General features: G+C 51.9%; 2 protein-coding genes across 2 annotated transcripts in view; one reads left to right on the top strand and one right to left on the bottom strand.

Moving 5' to 3' along the window:
• PSMD8 (proteasome 26S subunit, non-ATPase 8) overlaps positions 1 to 23,546 on the bottom strand; it is a 210,717-nt gene that overhangs the window by 13,602 nt on the left and 173,569 nt on the right. The window lies entirely within an intron of this gene.
• Positions 1 to 23,546, top strand: part of CATSPERG (catsper channel auxiliary subunit gamma) — a 43,996-nt gene that overhangs the window by 3,553 nt on the left and 16,897 nt on the right. The window contains 17 exon segments of the mRNA XM_075070721.1: positions 512 to 638; positions 1,818 to 1,887; positions 3,968 to 4,123; positions 5,445 to 5,616; positions 5,895 to 6,032; positions 7,046 to 7,111; positions 8,753 to 8,869; positions 9,584 to 9,634; positions 11,302 to 11,431; positions 12,809 to 12,920; positions 13,826 to 13,984; positions 15,475 to 15,593; positions 16,690 to 16,903; positions 17,210 to 17,272; positions 20,611 to 20,794; positions 21,790 to 21,930; positions 22,020 to 22,039. Coding sequence (XP_074926822.1) covers positions 512 to 638; positions 1,818 to 1,887; positions 3,968 to 4,123; positions 5,445 to 5,616; positions 5,895 to 6,032; positions 7,046 to 7,111; positions 8,753 to 8,869; positions 9,584 to 9,634; positions 11,302 to 11,431; positions 12,809 to 12,920; positions 13,826 to 13,984; positions 15,475 to 15,593; positions 16,690 to 16,903; positions 17,210 to 17,272; positions 20,611 to 20,794; positions 21,790 to 21,930; positions 22,020 to 22,039 — 2,039 coding nt within the window.

The following is a 23,546-nucleotide window of genomic DNA, read 5'->3' as shown; positions in this document are numbered from 1 at the left end:
GGCTCATCAGGCTTTGTGCCAGGTCCCAGAGCCGAGTCCATAACCTTGCTGGGAATCCACCCAGAGGGAAAGGAGTTAGGCATTTCCCTGGCTTCTTTCTTGTTTGTTGGAGGAAGTGAGGAGCTGCTGCAGCCATGAGAGCAAGACAGATTTATGGGGAGGCAGAGAGCGACCGTCCTACCTGGGTGTAGGGGGCGATCAATCCTTTCCACCCTCCCTCCCTCTCGGAGCCAGGGAATGGCCAGAGTGCACTGCGCTATGGCTGTTCTTTGCGTCCATCAGAAGCAGAGCATAAGTCACAGCAGCCCCAAGGCTGCTCTAACTTACACCAGAGGCTAGGCCGGGCCTAGCGCAGCCCCCGAATATGGGTAGCCCAAAGGGTTTAAAGCCGCCTTTGCCCCATCCCTGTCCCAAGCACAGGAGTGGAGTGACTGAGAACCAGCCCTGCCCTGCTCATGTGAGAGTGTCCAAGCCTCATGGGGGTATCTCTTTGTCTCTCGGGCACCGACAGGACCTTGTGCCAGCGAGGAGGTTTGCCGGATGTGCTGGTACACGCCCATGCCAATGACAAAGAGGAGCGTGGTGATGGAGGTCCTAGTCAAGAGCAATGGCCTGGGCCTTGAAGTGGACAACAAGAGGTGAGGAGGGCTGGTGCTGTCTGGGTGCCCTTTGTTCTAATTGTGGCAGGGACGGCCCAGGACCCACAGGGCTGCCTCAGTAACCTGCAAGGGGTTGGAGAGCTGCTGAAATGGAGGGAGATGGCATCTGCCCTCCTCCCTAAAGGGGACCTGCAGAGAGGGAAAATTGAGCTTCTGCCCTTCGACCTTCTGGGATGACTCTGATGTAATCATTTATGGCATGTCATCAGTGTGTGTAGCGCTGTACAGATGGAGTACAGACCTGAGGAGATCCATCCGTCCATCCACCCTATCCCACCCTGGGCATCTGTATGACAGCTAGATAGATACTTGCAGTGGTGTGTGAGCTGTGTTGGTCCTATGATAGGTGGATAGATAGATAGATAGATAGAGGGGGTGTATGGGGATAGATAGATAGATAAAGGGGGTGTATGGGGATAGACAGATAGAGGGGTGTGTGGGGATAGATAGATAGATAGAGGGGGTGTATCGGGATAGATAGATAGAGGGGTGTGTGGGGATAGATAGATAGACAGAGGGTGTGTGCGGAGATAGATAGAGGGGGTGGATGGGGATAGATAGCTAGACAGAGGGTGTGTGTGGAGATAGATAGATAGAGGGGATGGATGGGGATAGATAGATGATAACATATGGGGCTAGATGGATCTAGCTCTATAAGGGGATAGACAGATGATAAAATTATTCTGTCTATCTATCCATCCATCCCCATACATGGCTTTCTGTCTGCCTGTCTATCCATCCGTCCATGCTCCCTGGACATTTGTACCACACTTGACTTTAAAGACGGTTGGTGGTTCTCAGTTCCTCTTCGGGGGTACTCAGAACCTTCCTGGACTGGGCCCTTTGAGGAATACGTGGCACCCTGCATTTAGAGAGAATACAGCTCAGACCCCTAATATGGTAGCTGGCCAGGGGAAGGTCAGCTTTTAGCCCTGCTGTGGTGGTTCTGAGGAGCAAATGTTTGGCCTGTGGAAATCTCCAAAAAGGTGATGATCTTAAGACAGGTGGTCCATGGGAAGCAGTTGGGATCTTCCCAGATGTGGGCTAGCCCTGCACCTCAACATATGACTCCATTCAAGCACAGAAGCATTGTGGGAAATGCCCCTGGCCCGTACAACAATTTTTTTAAATGAATCCGTTTTTCTTCGCTGTTTACAGATTTGTTATGAATATTAACGGCTACATGAAGGAAACTGAGACTGGTTTACAATCTTCCCTAGGAGAGAAGGTAAATTGTAGTAAAGGGTTTGTCTTTGGTAGAAAAAAAGCAGTGTTCTTAACTCTTGTTACTGAATACAAGGTAAAACCCTAGAGAAGACAGAGTAGTTTTAACATAAGTTAGAATAACACCACCAAACTCTTTTATGGTGCTTTTTATCTGTAGCTCTCAAAGCATTTTATCCCCATTTTAGAGATGGGAAACTGAGGCACAGACGAGGGAACGTGACTTGCCCAGAGTCACCCAGCCGGCCAGGAACAGAGCCAGGAATAGACTCCAGGTCTGCTAAGTGCCAGTTTAGGGCTCTAACCACTAGGCACCAAGCCTGGTCGGAAGTCTGGGTATTTACTCAGGCAGCTAGCCAGTGCTGATGCTCATCCTGCCACAGCTTCCCTGCTATTGGTCCCTGTGCTAGCTAGATTAAAGCTAGCCGGGGTGTGCTCGCAAGCTATGGTCACACACCCCGACTGCAGTGTAGACGCACCCTTACGCCATGTCTACACTGGCGAGCTTACAGCAGCACAACTGTACCGCTGCAGCCAAGCCGCTGTCAGACCGCTTGTGTAGCTGCTCAGTGCCGACGGGAGATAGCTCTCCCATGGACATCATAAACCCACCCCAATGAGCGGTGATAGCTATGTCAGCCGGACACTCTCGGGGGAGTGTTTTTTTCACACCCCTGAGCAACCTAAGCAGTAGTGTAGACATGACCTGAGTGCCGAGGTGAGAAACAAGAAGACGTGTACCCTGGCCTTTTCTCCTCTGCTGCCACTGGCACCTTCTGGTCGGGTCAGTGTTTCCTGAATGGTGGGTCCTGATCCACCGGTGGGTCGCGGGAAGGTTCTAGATGGGTTAAGGGCCCGGTGTGAAAGGGGACCCCAGGGTATGTGCGGGAGGTTGGAGAGCATGTGTCAGGGATCAGTGCTAGGCCCCCAGTCTCTAGGAGGAACCCCTTCGGTGTGCCAGTCCCCCATGGGGCCCCACTCCACAGGGGAAGCCACGCGGCCTCACCACCTCCTTGACCGAACCTTGGGGGCTCTGGTCCCCCAACTTCATCCCGTGCGCTCTGCCCAGCAAGTCCAACTGAGAAAATCTGGCAGAGCTTCGCCCACTCTGCAGAGGTGAACACACTTCACCCAGCATTTGCAGTGACACTCAAACGGCTAGATCAGAACGGCCCAGGAAGTCCGTAGGGCAGCCAGAGAACTGACCCCATGTTCAAGTGCTGTTTTCTCTCCATCAGTTCTGCAGGGAAAGCCCTGACTCCTTCCAGAAGCTGCTCTTATCCTCCCGCCTCTCCAGTCCTTTGTTCTCCAGCTGGGAGATGTTGCCTAGCTGCCCTGCTGAGAGGTGGAAAAATCCATCTCCCTCTGTGCTGCGGGTTGCTAGCATCAACGTCCTGTGATTGGGTTTGCCTGAGAAGATTCTCCATTGATATGGGGTCAGCCAAGCCTGTCGTTTTGTTAATGACCCATTCAGGCTCGAACAGCCAGGCGGCATTCATACCTAGCTGGTGTTGGTCCTGCTTTGAGCAGGGGGTTGGACTAGATACCTCCTGAGGTCTCTTCCAACCCTAATATTCTATGATTCTGTTCTATGATTCTATGTCTCTGAGCCTGTCCTGAGAGCAAACAGTCCTTTTCCACCTGACTGCACAGCCATGTGAAATACGAGGGAAACTGAGGCACACGTCAACTTCATAAAAATATTACAGAAAATTCCCACTTTGTCACATCAAGCCACCCTGTATTCACCCCGCAGCAGTGGTTCCTGTCCCATGGGGCTGGGCTCAGCTCCCCCCTGTGGGCGTTGCCACCTGGAGCACGGAATCATGGCCCCATGCAGGTTTGGCCCGGCTATGTCAGAGGAGTGGCTGGAGTTGCAGTGTCAGGGCAGAGGGTGCTGCGGAGGGTGGTTGTGCTCCATCGGGGTGAGGAGGAGGCGGAAGTGGCAGCAAAGGAGAAGAAGGATGCTGGCGTATGATTGTGGGGGCCTCCCCCCACAAATTTGGACCCTGCGTGGCTTGCAAAACTAGCCCAAATGCAGTTGGTGGGTGACCGTGGTAGAAAGTTTGGAACTGCTGTTTTAGGTTACATCACTGGCGGAGATGATCTCACTGGACAGCCGGTCCCGTCCCATTTGGTCCACCTTCAATCAAGCCCCTGTGCTGATCCTTGGGGGATTCCAGGGTTACAAAGTCATTCTGGTTTCAGACTCGGAGTTTGCAGATTTCACTGCTGTGGAGGTAAAGAGAGCCGGGAACGGAGGCTTGGGTCCCTTCAGAAGGCAGCCGCAATGGCAGGCCTCTGCCAGTTACCGTTCGATCCCGTTCCCATTGACGTAGGAGGAACGTCACTGCAGGGTTACACCAGCGGCAGGCACAGAGATCAGAATCGGAGCCCTTGTCTGAAAAGTGGTTCCTAGGATGATAATGCTGCTGTGGTGTCATGTGGTTATGTGCATGCTCTGATTTCACATCAGGTCGGCTCAGTTTACAAGAGAGGGAAGGGGAGATAGAAACAGGAGCCTGGGAGTCAGGACTCCAGGGTTCTGTTCCCAGATCCAGCGAGGAATCTGGTATAGTGATGAAAGGGGTGTTGTGAAGCAGCAGCAGCTAGTAAAACAGCAACCTAACCTCTGGTACCTTACCTTTGATTTAACAACAGTAATGTAACATATGTTTATTTTGCCTCTTTCATCCGGAAGCATATTACACACTTAAATCGATATTCACTACCAGCTCCGGTTCCGATCTTATTCCCTTCGGTGCGAATCAGGAGATTCACCCCTAAAGTCAGTAACGTTACTCTGGCATCCAATTGCCATGAGGTCGAAATTTGGCCTTCTTTCTACAGTGATCCCTTCCATGGAAACACGATCATTGCATTGTCAGTGAAATGTCAGGGACCAGATCCTTAGCTGGTGTCAATCAGCAGCGCTGTATTGACCGCAGCAGTTTACCCCAGCAGATCTCAGATTCGGATCTGGCCTCCACTGGGCCCTGTCCTGCGCTAATGAAATCCCTGGTGACTTGGGTCTCCCTGTACCGTGTCTCCTTCCTTGACTACCTTGTGTTGGAGGCTGCAGGTGTGAAAGTCCCTTAATAGGAATCTGAACTAAGCTGGACTGAGTGCAACAGGAGTGTTTTGCAACAAGTGATTTACAGCAGTAAAAACCCAGTTAGCCAAAGGGAACAGTCAGAAATATGGTGCGTGATCACCTCCCTCAAAAGATTGCAGAGCCGGGCAGAGAGAGGGGCAGTTAAACAAGACACAGCTGGTGGGACAGCTGGAGAAGTCTAGTCAGCCCAAGAACCGTGGGCCAGACCCAGGCAGGGTCCCCAGGGAGAGACTGTGCCAAGTTGTGAATTTATTTACAGCAGTGGAAAGTGAGCTGAAACGCTGCCTTTTGGACCTGGGAATGCCTGCTTGGCACTGATGTCAATGACAAAGCTTGAGGAACAGGCCCTGGGAGCTTTACCACTAATTGAAATGGGAGCAGGATTGGCCCCTAGCTGAGATCAGGATTGGGCCTGCTGGCTCTCATTTGTCCTCTGTGTGCTTCAGGTGGGGATCGACAGCTGCTGGATCGGGTCCGTGAACTGCCCCCTGGACTCGTTCTCCTCCTCCATTTTCGATGCCATCGCTACAGAAAGCATGCTCCTCCTCCGCCAGAACCAGCTGGTCTATTACTTCACTGGGAACTATTCAGTCCTTTTTCTTCCTGTGCCGGGATCCGGTAAGAGAAGCCAGAGATGGCCAAGACCCATCAGCTTCCCCACCCAGAGGAGAAGGAGGCCTAGTAGTTAGGGAACCAGCCTGGAAGGTGGGAAAATATAATTCCCTGCTCTGTCACAGAGTTCTTCAGTTACCTTGGGTGTCACTTAGCTTCTCTGGACCTCAGTTTCCCGTCTGCAACACAGGAATGATAGCGCAGCAATACCTCGAGGATCAGTGCATCAAAGACTGGGTGATGGGTCTGTATGACCTAAGACAGAGTCTCTTTCTTCCCTCTAGGCCTCTGGACCCGTGTGCTGAACAACATCTGCGTGTCACGGTTAAACCCGGTGCACTTTCCCCACAACGGCTCCGAGTTCGTGATTGCTCTTGGAGGGGGCGTGCAAGAAGGAGAATTCTTCCTTGGCACCATTCGCGGTATGACGTGCGGGCCAGCTCGTTCGCCCTGGGAGCTGTGCTGGTTCACACCAGCTGAGGACCTGCCCCTGTGTGTCCCACGGACTGACAGCCACCGCCTCTGAGTGTTTATTGCTCCGTCAGCCGCTGGTGCCACATTTAGTGCTGGTGAAGGGAGCTGGACTGATAGCCAGGGGAGAGGAGCCCACCCTGCATACAAATAAGTGGCAACTGTTAAAGTTTTGCAGCTTGCATTGCCTGAAGGGCCACATCTGTTGTTGTTGTTATTATTGTGTGTATCAGGCCCCTCACTGTGCCAGGCGCTGCACAGCCCACGTCTGAGATCCAGGCCTTCATCGTGCCGGGCATTACACAGACCCCAACCAAGGTCAGGGGCCCTTTGTGCCGGGTGCTGCGCAGACGCACACTGAGAGACAAGGCAGAAATGGAAGGGACTGTTATGCCCACGTTATAGGTGGGGAACTGAGGCCCTGGTAGATGCAGTGACTAGCCCAGGGTCAGATCTCCTGAGTCCCAGCCTGAACCAGAAGGCCATCCTTCCTCCTGGTGCCTTAGCCAGGAGACAGCTAAAGTGCTGAGTAATTGATAGGTACAAGCCAACTGCACACCAGGGGCGTAGCCACGGGTGGGCCTGGGTGGGCCGTGGCCCACCCACTTAGTATCCAGGCCCCACTCCCAGCCCCAGCTCTGCTCTGACCCAAGCACTTGCCCCACTCCACCTACCTGCCTGGCGCTCCAACTAGGGAGCAGGGTTGGGGCATGGGGCTGGGTGAGTGGAGCAGGGCAAGACCCCACACCCTGGCTAGAATGCCAGGCACGTTGGCGGAGCAGGGCAGGGGGTGCGGAGAGGTGGGCCCCCCATTCCTCCTGTCTTCCGAGTCCTCTGTAATTGCTCGCCCACCCAAAGTCAGGGCCCACCCAAATATCCCATGCTAGCTACGCCACTGCTGCACACGTGTTGGGGGCCACTGGCCCGACTGGCTGAAGCCCTGCAGCTCTTTTCTCCCATCCAGATGGAGCCGTTCGGTTTCCCGAATCACACGCCAAGGGGAGGAAGACAGTTTGTGAACATTTGAACAGTAAGTGCCTTTTGGGTCCTTGTGTTCCTCAGGGTCCCTACTTAACAGATCCCCAGCTGGTACTAATGGGAGTCATTCCACTGGACTAGTGGGGCCAGCTCCTCATCTGAGATAAATTGGTTGCAGTGCCAATGAAATGGGCATAGGCTCAGCTCTGTTCTGCTTTACACTGGCCGAGGTTCTGCCCCAACATTTACATGGTGCTGTGCAGGAGCCTCACAAAATTATAACATTTGGGCCAAATGGTGGGAGCAGAGGGGCTGGAAGTCAGGACACCTGGGTTCTGTTCCCAACTCTGGAAAGGGAGTGGTGCCTAGTGGTTGCAGCAGGGGGACTGGGAGGCCTTCAGGACTCCTGGGTCCATTCTCAGCCCTGCCATTGACTGGCTGTTCGACCTTGGGGTAGAGAGCCTGGCTGTTAAGGTCTGGGGCTCCTGTTGTGCTGGGAATAATTGGGGGAGGGGAGGTCTGTTACAGAGAAAAGCCTCGGCCGTGAGTCCCCAAACAAATCCATGAATGAAGGCTCCATCTCCCAGCTGCAGGAGTAAAAAATTATTTAAACCACAAAACGCGAGCTGGCTCCTCAGCTGCTGCCGCCTCCCTGAATCAGAGGAGCACAGGACTGCAAGGGGCTCCTGCCATATCACCCCAGTCAGACACCAATCAAGCTCCATCCTCCAGTCAGTTTGGTTCTTTGCCCCTCACTGCTCCTGTCTGGAGGCTGTTCCCTCCTCAGAGGGCTAGACACCTGCTTCTCATCTCCAGCCTCTTGGACATGTTCTCCCCCTTCATTTCCAATGGAAAGCAACCCAATCCCCTCTCAGGGCTGGTCTACACTGAAAACTTATCTCGGCATGGCCGCGTGTGAAAAACCCACACCCCTGGGAGACCTAGTCCAGTAGACCTCTCCCCTAGTGTAGACAGTGCTAGCTCAAGGGAAGAATTCTTCCTAGCTACCGCCTCTAGGAGATGTGAATTGACTACAGTGACTGGAGAACTCTTCCCATTTTAAGTATAGACATAGCCTCAACCTGCCGTTTGCCAGGCGAAACAAGCTCTCTCCCTCCTCTCAAGAGATCGGCTCTTCAGTCCCCTGATCATCCTCTTTCTTCTGCACCGGTTCCCATTTGAATCCATCTTTCTTGAGCATGGGGGACCAGAATTGAAGCCAGTGTTCTAGATGACCTCATCTGGCACTCTGGCTCCAATTCTGGAACACTGGTACAATTCTGGAACATTGGTGCAATGGAACTCTGGTGCAATTCTGGAACACTGATATAAAAGAACACTGATACAATTTTGGAACACTGGTACAATGGAACACTGATACAATTCTGGAACACCGGTACAATGGAACGCTGGCCCCAATTCTGGAACACTGATACAAAGGAACACTGGTACAATTCTGGAACACTGATACAAAGGAACACTGGTACAATTCTGGAACACTGATACAAAGGAACACTGGTACAATTCTGGAACACCTGGCTCCTCATCTGGCACACTGGTACAATGAAGCAGTGACATGTTACACCAGCTGAGGAGACTTGTTGCTTATTCCAAATCATCGCCACAGAGATATTTCGAAAGAGACGTTTGGAAAGATTTTGCTGCCTCTCTCTTTCTCTCTCTCCACTTTCAGTTTCTTGCGTGATCCTCTGGGCTGTCTACATCACGGAAGAGGAGGTGATTGTGCTGCTGGTGGAAGGGAAGAAAAAGAGCAGCAAGTCCGATTACTACATCATGGCCTACGATCAAGGTCGGGCTGTTGTTCTGGACTGATACAAGTGTAAAGCCAGCTGCTGTGAATCAGCGTCCTTCCATCGAAGTCCGTGGAGCGATGCTGAGGTTCACGTGCTGCGAATTGGGTCCCTAAGTGGGCTGTGTTGGGGGACGCAGTGGGGGCAGAATGTGTTGTCAGATCCTGATAGCCCCTGTGCTCTGCATGGAAGGGCCTCAGGAGGGAGTTAGCTCGCAGAAGGTGTTGGTTTATCTTGGGTGTGAGAGTGATGATCTAATAATTGGACCATGGAGGAGAACTGAATGGCTCTGGGGCTGCCTTTGCCCAGCTAGTCCAGCCCAGGTCAGTAGCAAATGAAAATGATTACTATCTGATGAATGGCTAGGGGCGTGGGGTCCTAAGAGGGGGTTGTCAGGGGACAGGGAGCAGGGGGAGTTGGATGGGTCAGGAGTTCTGAGGGGGGCAGTCGGGGTGGGAAGTGGAAGGGCAGAGAGGGAGTGGAGGCCAGGCTGTTCGGGGAGGCACAGCCTTCCCTACCCGGCCCTTCATACAGTTTTGCAACCCCAATGCAGCCCTCGGGCCAATAAGTTTGCCCACCCTTGAGCTAAACGCAGGAAAGATTCTGATTCTGTGGTAATGGGGGCCAGGTATGTACAAAGATTTAACAAGGTGAGTTCACGTAATAAACAGACACGGCTGTAACTCGTCGTTCCCATGTCTGTTTGCTCGCAGCCAATGGAGATTTCTGGATGTTGTACGCTATCCCTCGCTTCATACCCAAAGGTAAGAACCCACCTGGAACATTCTAACAGGCTTTGACGGGAGAGGCAGAGAGATCCTGGTAGACGCCATAAATTGGAAAGTGCGACCGACTCTCCCAGTCCATACCCCCCGCAAACCCAGAGCATGATTGTTCCCTGCTGGGCTCTGCCCAGCCTCTCTCTCAGTGCCTCAGTCTCTCTCTCTCAGTCTGCCTGGCTTTGAAGGGGAGAAGTTCACAGCACACTGGGGAATTTTTGGAGTCAGACAGCGGGATCCACATGGAGAGTTGGGGCACGGCAGACTGGTGTGGGGTAGATTTACACCGTAAGCTGCGTGTTTATACTGACAAGCCCTTGGTTAAAGCGCATTAAACCCCCGCGTGGATGCTCTGATTCAGAATAAAAGTGGCCTTCATTTGGATTCACTGAACTCACTTCCAAAGTGAAATTAGAGTCAGACCTGGTCTACACTTCAAATTTTGCTCAATAGCTATGGCGCTCTGAGATGTGAAGAAATACACTACTATTGTCCTCATAGTGTAGACGTGGCCTCATTTTAATTCAGATTAAGAGCATCCACACAGGGGCTTAATGCATTTTAACTAATTCACATTAGAAGTTAATTTGGATTAACTTTCCCGATTGTCCCCGTGTAGACAAGCAGAAAAAGGCACTCTTATTCTAGAATGAGTGTCCGTGGGGAAATTGACTGGAATTAGCTATTGCAAAATAGCTACCATGTATAGACAAGCCCCTCATCTTTTGCACTGATTATCCCATCTCTACAGGCCTAGTTCACCACTGCATTACTCCTGCTTTACACCACATTGACAAAGCTCCACTTGTGCAAACCAGGAGCAACACAGCAGTGAATCAGAGCCAACATAGCTACTAGCTCTTGGGTCACAGACCCTAGGTTGTGAGCTCTCTGGGCAAGCATTGTCTTCTCTGTTACATGACTGTGCAGTCCCTAGCACAGTGTGGCCCTGATCTCATGGGCAGTTCTTAGGTGCTTCTGTAACAGGAATAATGTTGCTTCTTTGACCTGAGTATTAGCCTTGCAGAGCTCATTATGAGGAGAAATCGACGCTGTGAATCAGGTCTGTTCTCAGTGCAACCTTGTTTGTTTACAAAGGGTGTCCACAAAGGCTTGTTTCCCTGCGCACAGGTGAAACAGACAGCAGCAGGCAGCTTGCCTTGCTCCAAAATCCACACGTCTGCCCCTCCAGCGGGCTCTGTGTCCAAGAATCAGTGTCTCTCTGCTTCCTCCTGATGTTCATGACCACAAGTGCTTTGCTCAGTTTTCTCCTCCAACACACAGACTGCAAACTAATCTCCTAGCCCCTGCCTTGGCAGCTAGGCGAGAGGCAGCCCCTGCCTCTGACCTGCCCCATGGCTTGGGCAGTCCCTTCTCGTTTGTAGCTCTCTGTTACTTAAAGAGACTCAACTGCTGCGTCCGTTGGGTCTGAAAGACTGCTTGGCTCCCCTGTTCGCTTTAATGAGGCCCAGGATTGTCTTTAGATCAAGGCCTTACCCCATGCCAGCCATTACCATCTTTCAGCGTAACAATACCCCAGAAATCTCCTTGCAGCCTGATCCTCTTCTTTTGCTGCTCTTTTCTGAATTCCGACCTCGCGGCTCCTACAGAAGACCCACTCTGACCAGGTTTCCCCAACTTTTTCTTTGCAGACACTGAGAAAGGGTTTGTGATGTTGGTGGGACTGGAAGAATTCACGGATTCCCCGCTGATCCCAAGGGGGCTGTCCTATAACCCGTTCAGCACAATCTTCTACATCTGGGGCAATGTTATTTTACAAAGGTGAGAACAAAGTCTGTATCGATCTCTGGTTTTCGGTGAGGCAACTGATGAGTTGGTTCCACACTTTGCTTGTTTACCAGGCATGATTTTAACAAGGGGATAGGCAACCAATGGCACGTGCGCCGAAGACGGCACGTGAGCTGATTTTCAGTGGCACTCACACTGCCCGGGTCCTGGCCACCGGTCTGGAGGCTCTGCATTTTAATTTAATTTTAAATTAAGTTTCTTAAACATTTTAAAATCTTATTTACTTTACATGCAACAATAGTTTAGTTATATATTATAGACTTATAGAGAGAGACCTTCTTAAAATGTTAAAATATATTACTGGCACGGGAAACCTTAAATTAGAGTGAATAAATGAAGACTCGGCACAGCACTGCTGAAAGGTTGCCGACCCCTCTTTTAACAGATTCCTTCAGTTACATCAGTCGGCCTTTCACCTGGGCTAATTCAGTCTGCCTACCTTTCGTTCCTTTTCCTATTTATATTTGTCATTATAGGTTACTGTGATGTCTTCTGAACCTAACTCACTTTTTAGAGTTGAACTCGCAACTCAGGTACATTTATAGGCCCAATTATTACAACTGGCACCATTCACATGCATTAGGGAGTAGGTGCACATGGACCCAGCTGCAGGACTAAGGTGTTAGGTGGGACCTCAGAATCACAACTCGCCCCAGCAGTGCGAAGTGGGTAAGTTGAATGCCACGCTTGGGTCCTTCAGATGAGACATTTTAAAAACCAAGGCTGAGATTTTCAAGAGATGGGTGATTGCAGGGGCCCGGCCAGAGGCACTATAAAGAGGTCTGATTTTCAGACAGTGACGAACCCCGTCTCCCCCGCGTTTGCTTTGAAAATCAGCCCCCAAACGGGGGCACTCAAAATCACTATTTCAAAGAATCGTGACACAAAGCTCTGGACCCAATTCTGATCTCAACTGCATCAGTCCGTGAGATCCCTTCAGATCTGCACAGCACCCCGAGGATGAAATTCACCTCCCGTGCAGAGAGTCAGCACAAAGCATGTACCACACTTCCAATACAGCTGGAATGGAATTCATGCCCTACCCGAGGCTTTTGCCATCTCGGGGGGCGGGTTTCACCCTGCGACGCTTTGGCAGAGCTGTGGGAGGAACTACACGACCATTGCAAAACAATCAGCTGATTGTGAAGGTTCCAGATGTGGCATTAAAGCCAGTACAAATGGAACAGATCAGGGGACAGACCAGAGGAGCCACTGTCTGCTAGGAGAGCCAGAGCCAGTGCCAAATGTAAAGGTTTTACTACCAGGCTTTTCATCCTCAGGGAGAGACTGAAAGGGGAACAAAAGCAATGGAGTGTAATGTTTCCCACTTCCTTTGTGCTTTCCTTGCAGCTACGACCTGGTTAATTACATTCTCCTCTCCGACTTCCCCCAACGATCCCCCATCAGCTACTTCATTCTGTCGTATGTAGGGGAATTCGTGTGTGTGACAGTCTCGGAGGAGGTACGGTGGCGTGAGTGGGTGGATCAGGCGGGCGCATCGTTCGAGTGGCTGCAGCATCGTGCCCTGGGGTCTCTTCCTGACTCTGCCCCTGGTTAAGCTGGGTGACCTGGCGTGAATCATGTCACCTCATTGTGTCATAGGGTATGCATGGCAACTAGACCCCTGCAGCTGGCCCGGGCCAGCTGATTTGGGCTCTCGGGTCTCAGGCTGGTTCACTGTTGTGTAGATGTCTGGACTCAGGCTGGAGCCAGCTCTGTAGAACCTTGTGAGGTGAGAGAGTCCCAGAGCCTGAGCCCAGAAGTCTAAGCTGCAATGTGTGCAGTGTACACTGCACGGGCAGTGTACGCTGCCTGTGTGCCTGAGTCAGCTGGCAAGGGACAGCTCCAGGTTCTACTTTGCTGTGTAGATGTTCCCTCAGTTTCCTCATCTGTAAAATGGGGATAATGGTACTGCCCTGCCTTGAGGTCTGCTGATGAATAGTGGTCGGCAATGTCATGGATGGCTGCCTTTTTGTGTAGTGTCTTTCATCTGAGGATCTCACGGCACTATTCAGCCACTAACGCTGCCTCCTAACCTGTCCGAGGGACTGCTAAATATTCTTATCCCCTGTACCAATGGCTAAAGCGAGGCACAGAGAGAGCAAAGGCCTTGCACAGCAGAGGGCACACAGAACCCAGGAGTCCTGCGGGAGGGCTGTGCTCACCATTAGACCACACTCAGGAGGAACTCCGTGCTGGCTGGGTGAACCCTGTATAAACAGCTGCCATGCTCCGTCCCTGCAGAGCTGGCTGCATCTCGGCAATGGGGATGTAGCAGCTCCTTGGGAAGGTCCCCGCCAGCAACATCTTCCGAGACTTCTTCTCCCTTCGCCTGCTCTTCACATCCAGCTCCGTTTGGCTTTCCAGATCTGGTTTTCTATGGAAGGCAGCTCGGTCGTCGTTCGGCTTTACCCCTCTGAACCCTGGGACATGTACTTCAGTCTCCAGCTAATGAGAGGGTCGAAGGACTTTAGCTTCAATGAGACCTTTGTGAGCCTCTTCTTTAACAAGGAGGGGCTGCAGCAGGTGAGCCTGGGCAGCAGGAGTCACAGATGCAGGGGTGGGTGGCGTGGGGGCGGTTAATGGTCTCTAGAAGTTTGAATCTAGCCCTGGTCTATAGTGCTGGGAAGCCGTTGACAGCTGCTGCTGGCCAGTGGATTAATGAGCCATCTCAGCCCAGTTTCCAGGGCCAAGCAGCCACAGGAGAATTGGCCCCCTCATTAGCAGACACCATAGAGATCGAGCTTCCCCCAGGTTATGTCTGAAACACGTTGGTGGTGAGTGTGGGGCACCTGCTCTGGGCACAGAGACAGGCCTTCATGCTTCCACTGTCAGGGCCTTATCCTGATCCCACAGTGGAGTAATTCCATTTACATGAGTGGAGCTACTCCTGATTCGCACCCATGTAAATGAGATCAGAAACAGGAGGCACCTGCAATGCTCACGCAAGGGAGAGCTGGCAAGGGGCGTGGCCGCAAAGGTTAGGGCCATGGCCGATCTGGAAACCAAATGCCGTCCCATTTCCACACAGTTCTGAGCCCTGATTCCCACTTGGATGGATCCAGGGAGTCTCACACCAGCACCTGCCCTGTGCAGCCACAAAACCCTCCAGCTCATAAGAACCAGAACTGTCCTCCTTCTTACCCACAGTTCAACCATAAATCGTCAGGCGCAGCTAGGTCTGTTGGTATTTAACAAGGCACCACGTGCTCCCTGGGCAGTGCTGAGCATCCTTCGCTTCTGCTCTAGATGAAGAAAATGACCCCCAACCATGGGGGCTGTTTAGGGTGACCAGATATCCTGATTTTGTAGGGACAGTCCCGATTTTTGGGTCTTTTTCTTACATAGGCTCCTATTACCCCCCACCCTCATCCCGATTTTTCACATTTTCTGTCTGGTCACCCTAGGGCTGTTACTGCTTCTGACCTGAGCAGCCAGACAAAAAGTCCAGGTCTCCTGGCTTCTTCCAGTTAGCAGGAGAAATTGGTGCTAGTTGAGTTCTATTTTTGCAGCCAGCTCGTTCATTCGCACAGAACGCACCAAGGCCTCGTTTCCTTCAACACCGTGGGAATGAGCTTCTTTCCAGCCTGCACCCGGTCCCCGGGAGCATTCTCTCAGGGCCCCATTACCAGCTTGTTCCGGTCCGCCTGGCTTTCTCCCACTGCACAGCTCTTGTCCTGGGCCTCTCTCATGCCCACACAGAGCAAAGCCCTGGCCCCTGCATTCGAAACTCCTCCTCCTCGGGCCACATGATTCAGGTTCTCTTCAGCTTTTCCATGGGTGCTACTACTTATTTCTTTATTTATTTGGAGCAGTGATTCACTGCTACCCCCGAGAGCGGTGGTCAGAGGCCAAGACCAGAACAAAAAGCCCAAAGAGCTTACCGAAAACAAGAGGCAACCTACTAGTGTTAGTTTCAACGGCCGGGTGACAATGGCTTCTTTCCCCTTCTCCTGAATAGCAGGGGTTGAACTCCACCTGTCCCCTGTATTTTCTGCTCTTGCCTCCCCTTTCAGCTGGTTTACATCCCGGATGGACATGGAGAGGGAAAGCTGATCAAGAGGAACTTCCCTCTCCATTATATATTGTCGTACCGGCACCTCATCATTCATCGGTACCATTGGCTGTATTTACAGTGAGTAGTGGCAGAGGACGGGCAATGGTGGGAAAGACAGTTCCAATGCTTCTGGTGCAGACGGAGCCGGCTCCAGTCCTGGGGCCGCTCCAATGCCCACAGCGGAGCTGCGGCTGCCTGTACCAAGGCTGAGCTGTCAACTGGGTCTAAGTAATAATTCCTAGATCTCAAAGCGCTTTACAAAGGAAAGCACTCTCCTTACCCTGTTTTACAGAGGGGAAACCGAGGCATGGTGCAGGGCTGGGACGAGCCCACAGTCACCCAGCAAAGCAGCAGCAGATCCGGGAATAGAAACCAGATCTCCCAAGCATAGGAGCCAACTCTGGGGGTGCTCCAGCCATGGGGAAAAAATGGTGTTTGCTGCCCATTGGCAGGCCCCTACTGATCAGTGCCTCCCTCTCCTTCCCCACGCCTCCCGTCCCGCTGAGATCAGCTGTTTTGAGGCATGCAGGAGGCTTGGGGAAGGAAGGGGAGGAGCAAGGGCGTGGTGCACTGGAGGAAGGGTGTGGAGCCAGGGCAGGAGGAGGCAGGGCGAGAGTGGAGCCGGGGTGGGAAGATGCGGGGTGGGGTCAGGGCCTTGGAGGAAGGGGTGCAGTGGAGGCAGGGCCGGGGGCAGAGCCAGGGGTTAAGCACCTTCCGGAACATTAGAAAGTCAGCAGCTGTGCTCCCAAGTCCAAAACCAATACTCTGTCTGCTAGGCAGCACTGTGACCCTCGTATTGAGATCCTAGAGGCCTGATCCTGCCTTGTGCTCAGCACCTGGGAGTGGTCCTGAGGAGCACAGAGTGCTCAGATCCAGGCAGGATCTGGCCCTATACACATCAGGCCAGATCACCCGTGCAGCACTCCACCTCAAAATCTCCAAGGCAGCCTCGCGGCCTCTTCTGTGTTTAGCCCTGATCCTGCAACTCCCCTTAGCTATTAGCAGTATAGGACACATGACACACCAAAGAAAAATCCTGATTCCATCCAGCACACAGGCTCCGCCCCACCATGCAGTCCATTGCAACATTCCAGAGCACCACCAAGCTTGTGATGAACCAGTGCATTTCGGTTCCAACCCGCACTCGCTTCTTGTCTCCCCGTTTCTCCCTTAGAGATTCTCAGTACATCAGGTTCTTCCATCCCTGCTCCTTCTCGGTCATGCGCCTCGAGGACCTCCCAGCCCCTCAGCGCTTCACCCGGATGGAGCACTATTGCACCGAGCCGCCAGATGTCATGGACAGAACAGGCTTCCACAACAACGTGTCTCTGGCTGTATACCAGGGACTGATCTTCCAGCTGCTCTGGCTGCACGCGGACTATAGCAGGGTGATTTCTTCTCGTCAACTCTCAGCTGCGTTACGGTGATAGGCTGGGAGGAAAGTACATTGTATCCACCACACTAGGTAGGAAGGTTGGGAGTTCTGAGTTTGGGGCAGCGCTAGTGCCGTCCACACAGGGAGTGAGGTGGTATAACTGCCTTGCTCAGGAATGTGGGCTTTCCCACAAGTAACAGATTATCCAAGAAAGACGTGGATGATCTACACCAGGAACACGTGCTTTTCAGATGAGAAAATCTTGTGTTTTCAGATGACTTGTAATTTAGCAAACCCTTTTTTTATTTTTATTTTTTAGCCTTATGCTGACCCAGTCCATGACCCAACTTGGCGCTGGTGGAAAAACAGAAAGCAATACTCAGTAAGAAAAGATTCTGAACATTTCTTTTTGACAGAAAACCCAACCGATCATATTAAAAGAGATCTGGATACATTCATGGAGGTTAAGTTTGTTAATGGCTATTAGCCAGGCTGGGTAAGGAATGGTGTCCCTAGCCTCTGTTCATCAGAGGATGGAGATGGATGGCAGGAGAGAGATCACTTGATCATTGCTTGTTAGATTCACTCCCTCTGGGGCACCTGGCATTGACCACTGTCGGCAGACAGGATACTCGGCTGGATGGGCCTTTGGTCTGACCCAGTACGGCTGTTCTTATGTTCTACGGATGTTGGTTCCTTCTCTAAATTGTGTTATATTCTTTTAGAAACAGATCTGTAGCCTCCGATAGCCTGGGCAGATCTTAGTTCAGGTACCTCCAGCCTGACTCCATACATTCCCACTGCAGTTACACAATCTTTCTCCTTCAATTCCTGTCCCAGACGGTTGCAGTTAAACAGCTGCTGAGTTCCTCCCCAGAGGTGGTACAGAGAAGATAGATTGGCCATGTCTCAAAAACAGTTCTAATGAATAAGAACTTTTCTTGCCTGTGGTAGGGAGCCCTGAAAGGGAGAAGGTGGCAGACTTGGGCCAGTAGTTGCCATGGGCTGGAATAAGTCTGTAATCTTCCAGAGGGAATGAATCAGCATTATGTATCTCTGACAGGAAGGAATTTCCCTTGAGGTCCCTGCCTCCTGCCTCCGCCAAGGCCCTTGATCTCGGAGCTCCCTGTGGCTGCTGGGTTTGCAGTTGCATCGAGCCGGCCCTGGGTCTTGTTGGACGGACGTGAGGAGCTCTGGAGGCAGGAGGAGGAGAGAGAAGCTTCAGCTGTGTGACTCGATGCAAGCTGAAGGTTGGGCCTGGCAGAAAGGCTGCCAGGAAGCCGCAGCACACTGCTGAGCCTGTAGCAGGATTCGCTTGGAGACCAGCAGGGCTAATGGGCAGGCCATGGCTCAACAGTCTTTCCACACCCAACATCCTGGGGCTGGGCTTGCCTGATGGCCAGTGGGCCAGCTGCAGTCTGTTCCCTGGATGGACAGGATGGGGAAGGTGGGGGACCTGAGCCTTTCCTCTCCACCAGGTCTGGGCCCAGGGCCCAAGGGAGGGAGGTGTGGAGTGTCTTGATCACCTCTCCCTGGTACACCTGAGCAGCCTTCAGAAAACGGCCATACTGCATCAGACCAGGATCCATCTAACCCAGTATCCTGTCTTCTGACAGTGGCCAGTGCCAGATGCATCAGAGGCAATGAACAGAACAGGGCAATTATTGAGTGATTCATCCCCTGTCATCCACTCCCAGCTTCTGGCAGCTGGAGGTTTAGGGGCACCCAGAGCATGGGATTGCGTCCCTCACCACCTTGGCTAATAGCCATTGATGGACCTGTCCTCCGGGAACTGATCTCGTTCTCTTTTGGGCTTCACAACATCCCCTGGCAATGAGTTCCACAGGTTGACTGGCCATTGGATGAAGTCCTTCCTTTTGTTAGTTGTAACTCTGCTGCCTGTTAATTTCATCAGGTGACCCCTGGTTTATGTGTTCTGTGATGGGGTAAATAACATGTCCTTATTCACTTTCTCCACACCAGTCATGATTTTATAGACCGCTATCGTATCCCCCCTCAGCCGTCTCTTTTCTAAGCTGAATGGCTCCAGTCTCTTTAATCCCTCCTCATCTGGAAGCTGTTCCATCCCCCTGATCACTTTTGTTGCCTGTACCTTTTCCAATTCTAATGTCTCTTTTTTGAGATGGGGCAGCCAGAACTGCACCCAGTATTCAAGGGGTGGGTGCTGGGCTGCTCCCTACTTCCCCGCTCTTTCTGCAGTGGGGGGCACGGTGGCAGGCTTACCCCAGCAAAGAGTTCCCAATCAGTCTCAGCGACTCAGCTGACCAAACAAGTGTCCCCCAGCTCTCTTCCCTGTGTCCAGATAGGCTCCCTCAGCAGGGAGTTCGGGGAAGGAAGAGGGCCGTGCCCCCACCCTCCCAATTGGGGTCTTACCCACAATATCCAGCCCCTTGTGGATTGCTCTGTTCCCAGCAGCTGCAAACTGGCTTCCTCCTCCCAGACAACATCTCCTTCACTCTCCCCCTTGTTTGCCTGGCAGAGTCTCCTTTGGAGCAGATCATCCATCTGGAGCATGATCCACTGTGCTCCTTCACCCCCTTACTCTCCATGGGGGCGGGGTCTCTAAATGCCCCCCGCATGCCAAATGTGAGTCCTCCTTAGTGCTAAGCTCACTTTGCTTCTCAGGCCTTTCCTGGCCCCCTGCAGTGAGCAGAACTGCTGTTACTTTGAAGCTGTGGTGTCCACCATCCACCAAGCCCCTGTACTACCAGCGATTCACATACCACAGCTTGGGGTCCCTTGCGCCATGCCCCCGCCTCCTCCTCTTGGGAAATGGTGCAGGCAGTTGCTTGACCACGCTTTGGTTCAGCTGTGAAATATATCCAAGAGTCCAAATCACCAGTCTTAGTCAGGGTGGTTGCGACAAGTCAGTGAGAAGCTAGGGCAGGAAGAGAGGCCCAGTATGATCTCGGTCACCACAAAGCTGTCTTGGGCAGCATTAAATTCCCCTTTCCAAAGTGACACCCCCAAAATTGTCCTGTTTATACTCCACCTGTCGACAAGCACACGGCCCTGTGGACGTCATTTGAGGCTAGATTCACTCCATCGGCTTTCTGCCTGGGTTTCCTGGTACTATGGAGTACCCAGAGCTTACATTCCCATAGAATATTTCCTGGAGAGTCCCCCATGCCCCCCGCCCCCATTTGGGACTCCGGGCTTCAGCTGCAGGGCAGGGCGAACCAGGGCTTGGGGCTTTTCTCTTTGTTCTGAACACATGCATGTCAGGTACCAAGGGGCGTGAAGACGTTTCCTCACATTGTACCAGGGTATGTCATGTCCTTTGAGACATGCCGCGGCTGGCTGTGTGCAAATAACCTCCTGCCGGTTACTATGGGAAGAGAGAGACAAGGGAGGGGAGGTGAACTCGTTTATTGGACCAACTCCCGACGGTGAGAGTGCGTCACAGCTAAATACACAGCGGAACGGATTGTTTAGCATAAGCAGTTAACACACATTTCAAGCAACCAACACCCACGTGTCCTGATCCTGACCGTTTTCCTATCGGCCTGCGCGGAAGCTTAATTCAGCTAACGCAAAGTGTTCTGGGAGCGTCAGCGAGCAGGATTATAGAAAGACGCAGGCCAAATTAAGCCATGTCACTGCTCGAAATCTACACATAATGTTATACTGATAGTGTGTGCTTAATGCATATTAATAGATTACGCTGGGTAGAGATTAAATCTGCCTCTCCTGTTTCAGGAGTATTTCTTTTACGTAGCGAGCAATGGCAACTCCTCCGGAGGCGTCTACGTCAACATGGAGGGCTACACGAAGATCTATGACCTGCAGCCCAATAACCAGCTGCCCAGCAAGATTTACCTGGACAAGAATAATGTCTTTTCTTTCTCAGTGTTCCTGAGCATCAGGACACAGGCACACAGCAGTAAGAGAGGAGAGCCGTGGGAAAGGGATGTGAAAATAACGGGATTTTAACGGCTAGATGAATTTGCAGGAGATCAGAGGAGCTGGCGTCTCCTTAGTTAGAGCAGGGGGACTGGCCATTGATGATAATACCTCGCACTTTTCATCCCTACACCTCAAAGTGCTTCACAAAGGAGGGCGGTAGCATTATCCCCATGTTCCAGATGGGGAAACTGAGGCACAGGGTGGGCAATCGACTTGCTCAAAGTTATCTCATAGAGTCCAGGTCTCCTGAGTCTCAGTGCTGCCCTCTATCCACTAGGCAAAACTGTCTTCCACCAGAAGGGTTTCTATCCCCAGCTCTGGGAGGGAAGTTGGGTCTAGTGATTAGAGCAGGGGGCTGGGAACCAGGAATCCTAGGTTCTGTTCCCAGCTCTGGGAGAGGACTGGGTCTAATGGGTTACAGCAGCAGGGACTAGGTGTCAGGAGTCCTCTGTTTTATTCCCCGCTGTAGGAGGGAAGTGAGGTCTAGTGAAGAGAGCAGGATGTCCGGTTTGGGCAGCTGCCTATTGGCCTCTACAGAGATCTGCTTTGACCTGGAGAGATCCACCTTGACGGCGCGAGGAGCATTACATCTTTGGCCTTTTTAATCCTCGCCCTGTTGAGGCCAGTTAGTGCTAATCAAAGTGGTCATTGCTGTGATACGGACAACAAACCTCCAGCTTAGGGTAGTGAGCAGCTGGTGACCAGATTCTGTCACTACCCACCTGAGTGAGATTTGAACCTGTGACCTTCAAGCAAAAAGGTCCCTGTAGTAGTTGCAAGCCTTCACCCTTTAGCCATGCACTGCCCTTGAAGTTTGCTGATATGTGGATCTGATGAGTATCTACCCAGAGAGCATCTCTTCACTGGGTCAGCGATTGCATTATAGGTCAAAGGCCCCTGTGCAAATGCAGCTGATTGCCAATGGATCTGTTTATGGCTAGTGTGATTCAAGGCTTTTCTCTTCTGCCGCAGTGGGGGAAATGCCGGAAGAGAACTCTATTGATTTTGTGTGGCTCACCGTTGTCTTAGCGCATCCGAAGTTTGTGGTTTCAGACCTCCAGCGGCACTATCTGATGGGCCGGGGCTCCGTGCTGTATTCGGTGAGTACACGGGGCCGGCTACTTTAGACGGGTTGGTAGTGCAAGGGTTCTGGTTTTGCAGCCGTTTTGATGTATTTCCCCCCCAGCTGTCTTTCGGTGTAGGGATGGATTCAGCTACTCGGGTAGGTATCACTGGCAACATTCAAGTGTGTTGCAAGCAGCCCTTCAAACCACTTCCACCCTGAACTGTGGCAGGCCCTGCTGTACCAGTCCTAGTCCTAGATTTTAAAGGCCAAAAAGTACCACTGTGATCATCTGGTCTGATGTCCTGTGTAACACAAGCGAGAGACACCTCCTACCCCCAGTAATTAATGCAACGAGGCAAGCCCGTAACTTCTGTTTGAGATAGGGACAGGCATATAGAAAGATATTCTTGATTTAAAAACATCAGTGATGGAGAATCCACCACCTCCAAGGGAAGTTGTTCCAATAGTTGATTACACTTTTGAAAATTCACATCTAAACTTTAGTATCCGCATGCTGGTCCTTGCTCAACCTTATTCTGCTAGATTAAAGAGTCATCTGCCATTAGAAATTTCTTCCCCATATAAGGACTTGTAGAGCGTGTGATCAAGCCCTGGGCTGCACACACACTAACTCTGGCTGCAGACTTTTTAGCAAAACGGTTACTTGATGAAAAATGCCAGTTCCCTCCAAACTGAAGAACACATCAATTTCCACCACCTTTCATTTTGAGACACCCCAAAATGAAGTGTTTTAATAATATCTCAGCGTCCTGTTGCAACAGTTTCAGAACTGAATATTTCCGTGGTTTTGGGGTTTTGCGATGTTTGAAAAGGGAATTCATTCTTTCGGTTTAAAAAAAAACACATTTAAATACAAATTTTTTAAAAAATGTCAAAATCAGAACCAACTGTTTTGATTTTATGAATATGAAACATTTCGATCAAAATGAAATTTTGAATGTTTTCGGTTTAGTTCCGGAACGGCAAAATGGTTGAAATCATGGAACTTCCTGTAAACCTGAAATTCCTCTTCCCAACCAGTTCTCACCGAGGCAAACAGTCCCAGAGCTCTGCACACGTCCTTCAGTCATCACCTGGAGCCAGCCCTGCTCTTCCACCCCCTTGCACAGCTCTGCCATTGGTCCTGGATCAATCCACGACAGAGTAATGCTGAAATGCTTCCACTGGGCCCGGTTCTCAGGGCTGCTCTGTCTCCTATGGAGCAGGGAATAGCCACAACGCAGTGTGCTCTGACCACACCCTGATCCGCCCCCATAGGCCCTGGGGGGCAGGGAATAGCCCCAATGCAGTGTGCTCTGACCACACCCCAATCCGCACCCCGTCAGCCCCGGGGGCAGGGAATAGCCCCAACGCAGTGTGCTCTGACCACACCCCGATCCACCCCTGTCGGCCCTGGGGGGCAGGGAATAGCCCCAACGCAGTGTGCTCTGACCATACCCCAATCCGCCACCTGTTGGCCCTGGGGGCAGGGAATAGCCCCAACGCAGTGTGCTCTGACCACACCCCAATCCGCCACCTGTCAGTGCTGGGGGCAGGGAATAGCCACAAGGCAGTTTGCTCTGACCATACCCCAATCCGCCACCTGTCGGCCCTGGGGGCAGGGAATAGCCCCAACGCAGTGTGCTCTGACCATACCCCAATC

This window comes from Chelonoidis abingdonii, chromosome 11, assembly GCF_003597395.2.
Source record: "Chelonoidis abingdonii isolate Lonesome George chromosome 11, CheloAbing_2.0, whole genome shotgun sequence".
NCBI lineage: Eukaryota > Metazoa > Chordata > Testudines > Testudinidae > Chelonoidis > Chelonoidis abingdonii.
Note: the sequence above shows the minus strand (reverse complement) of the source record. Positions and strands in the feature narration are given on the sequence as shown.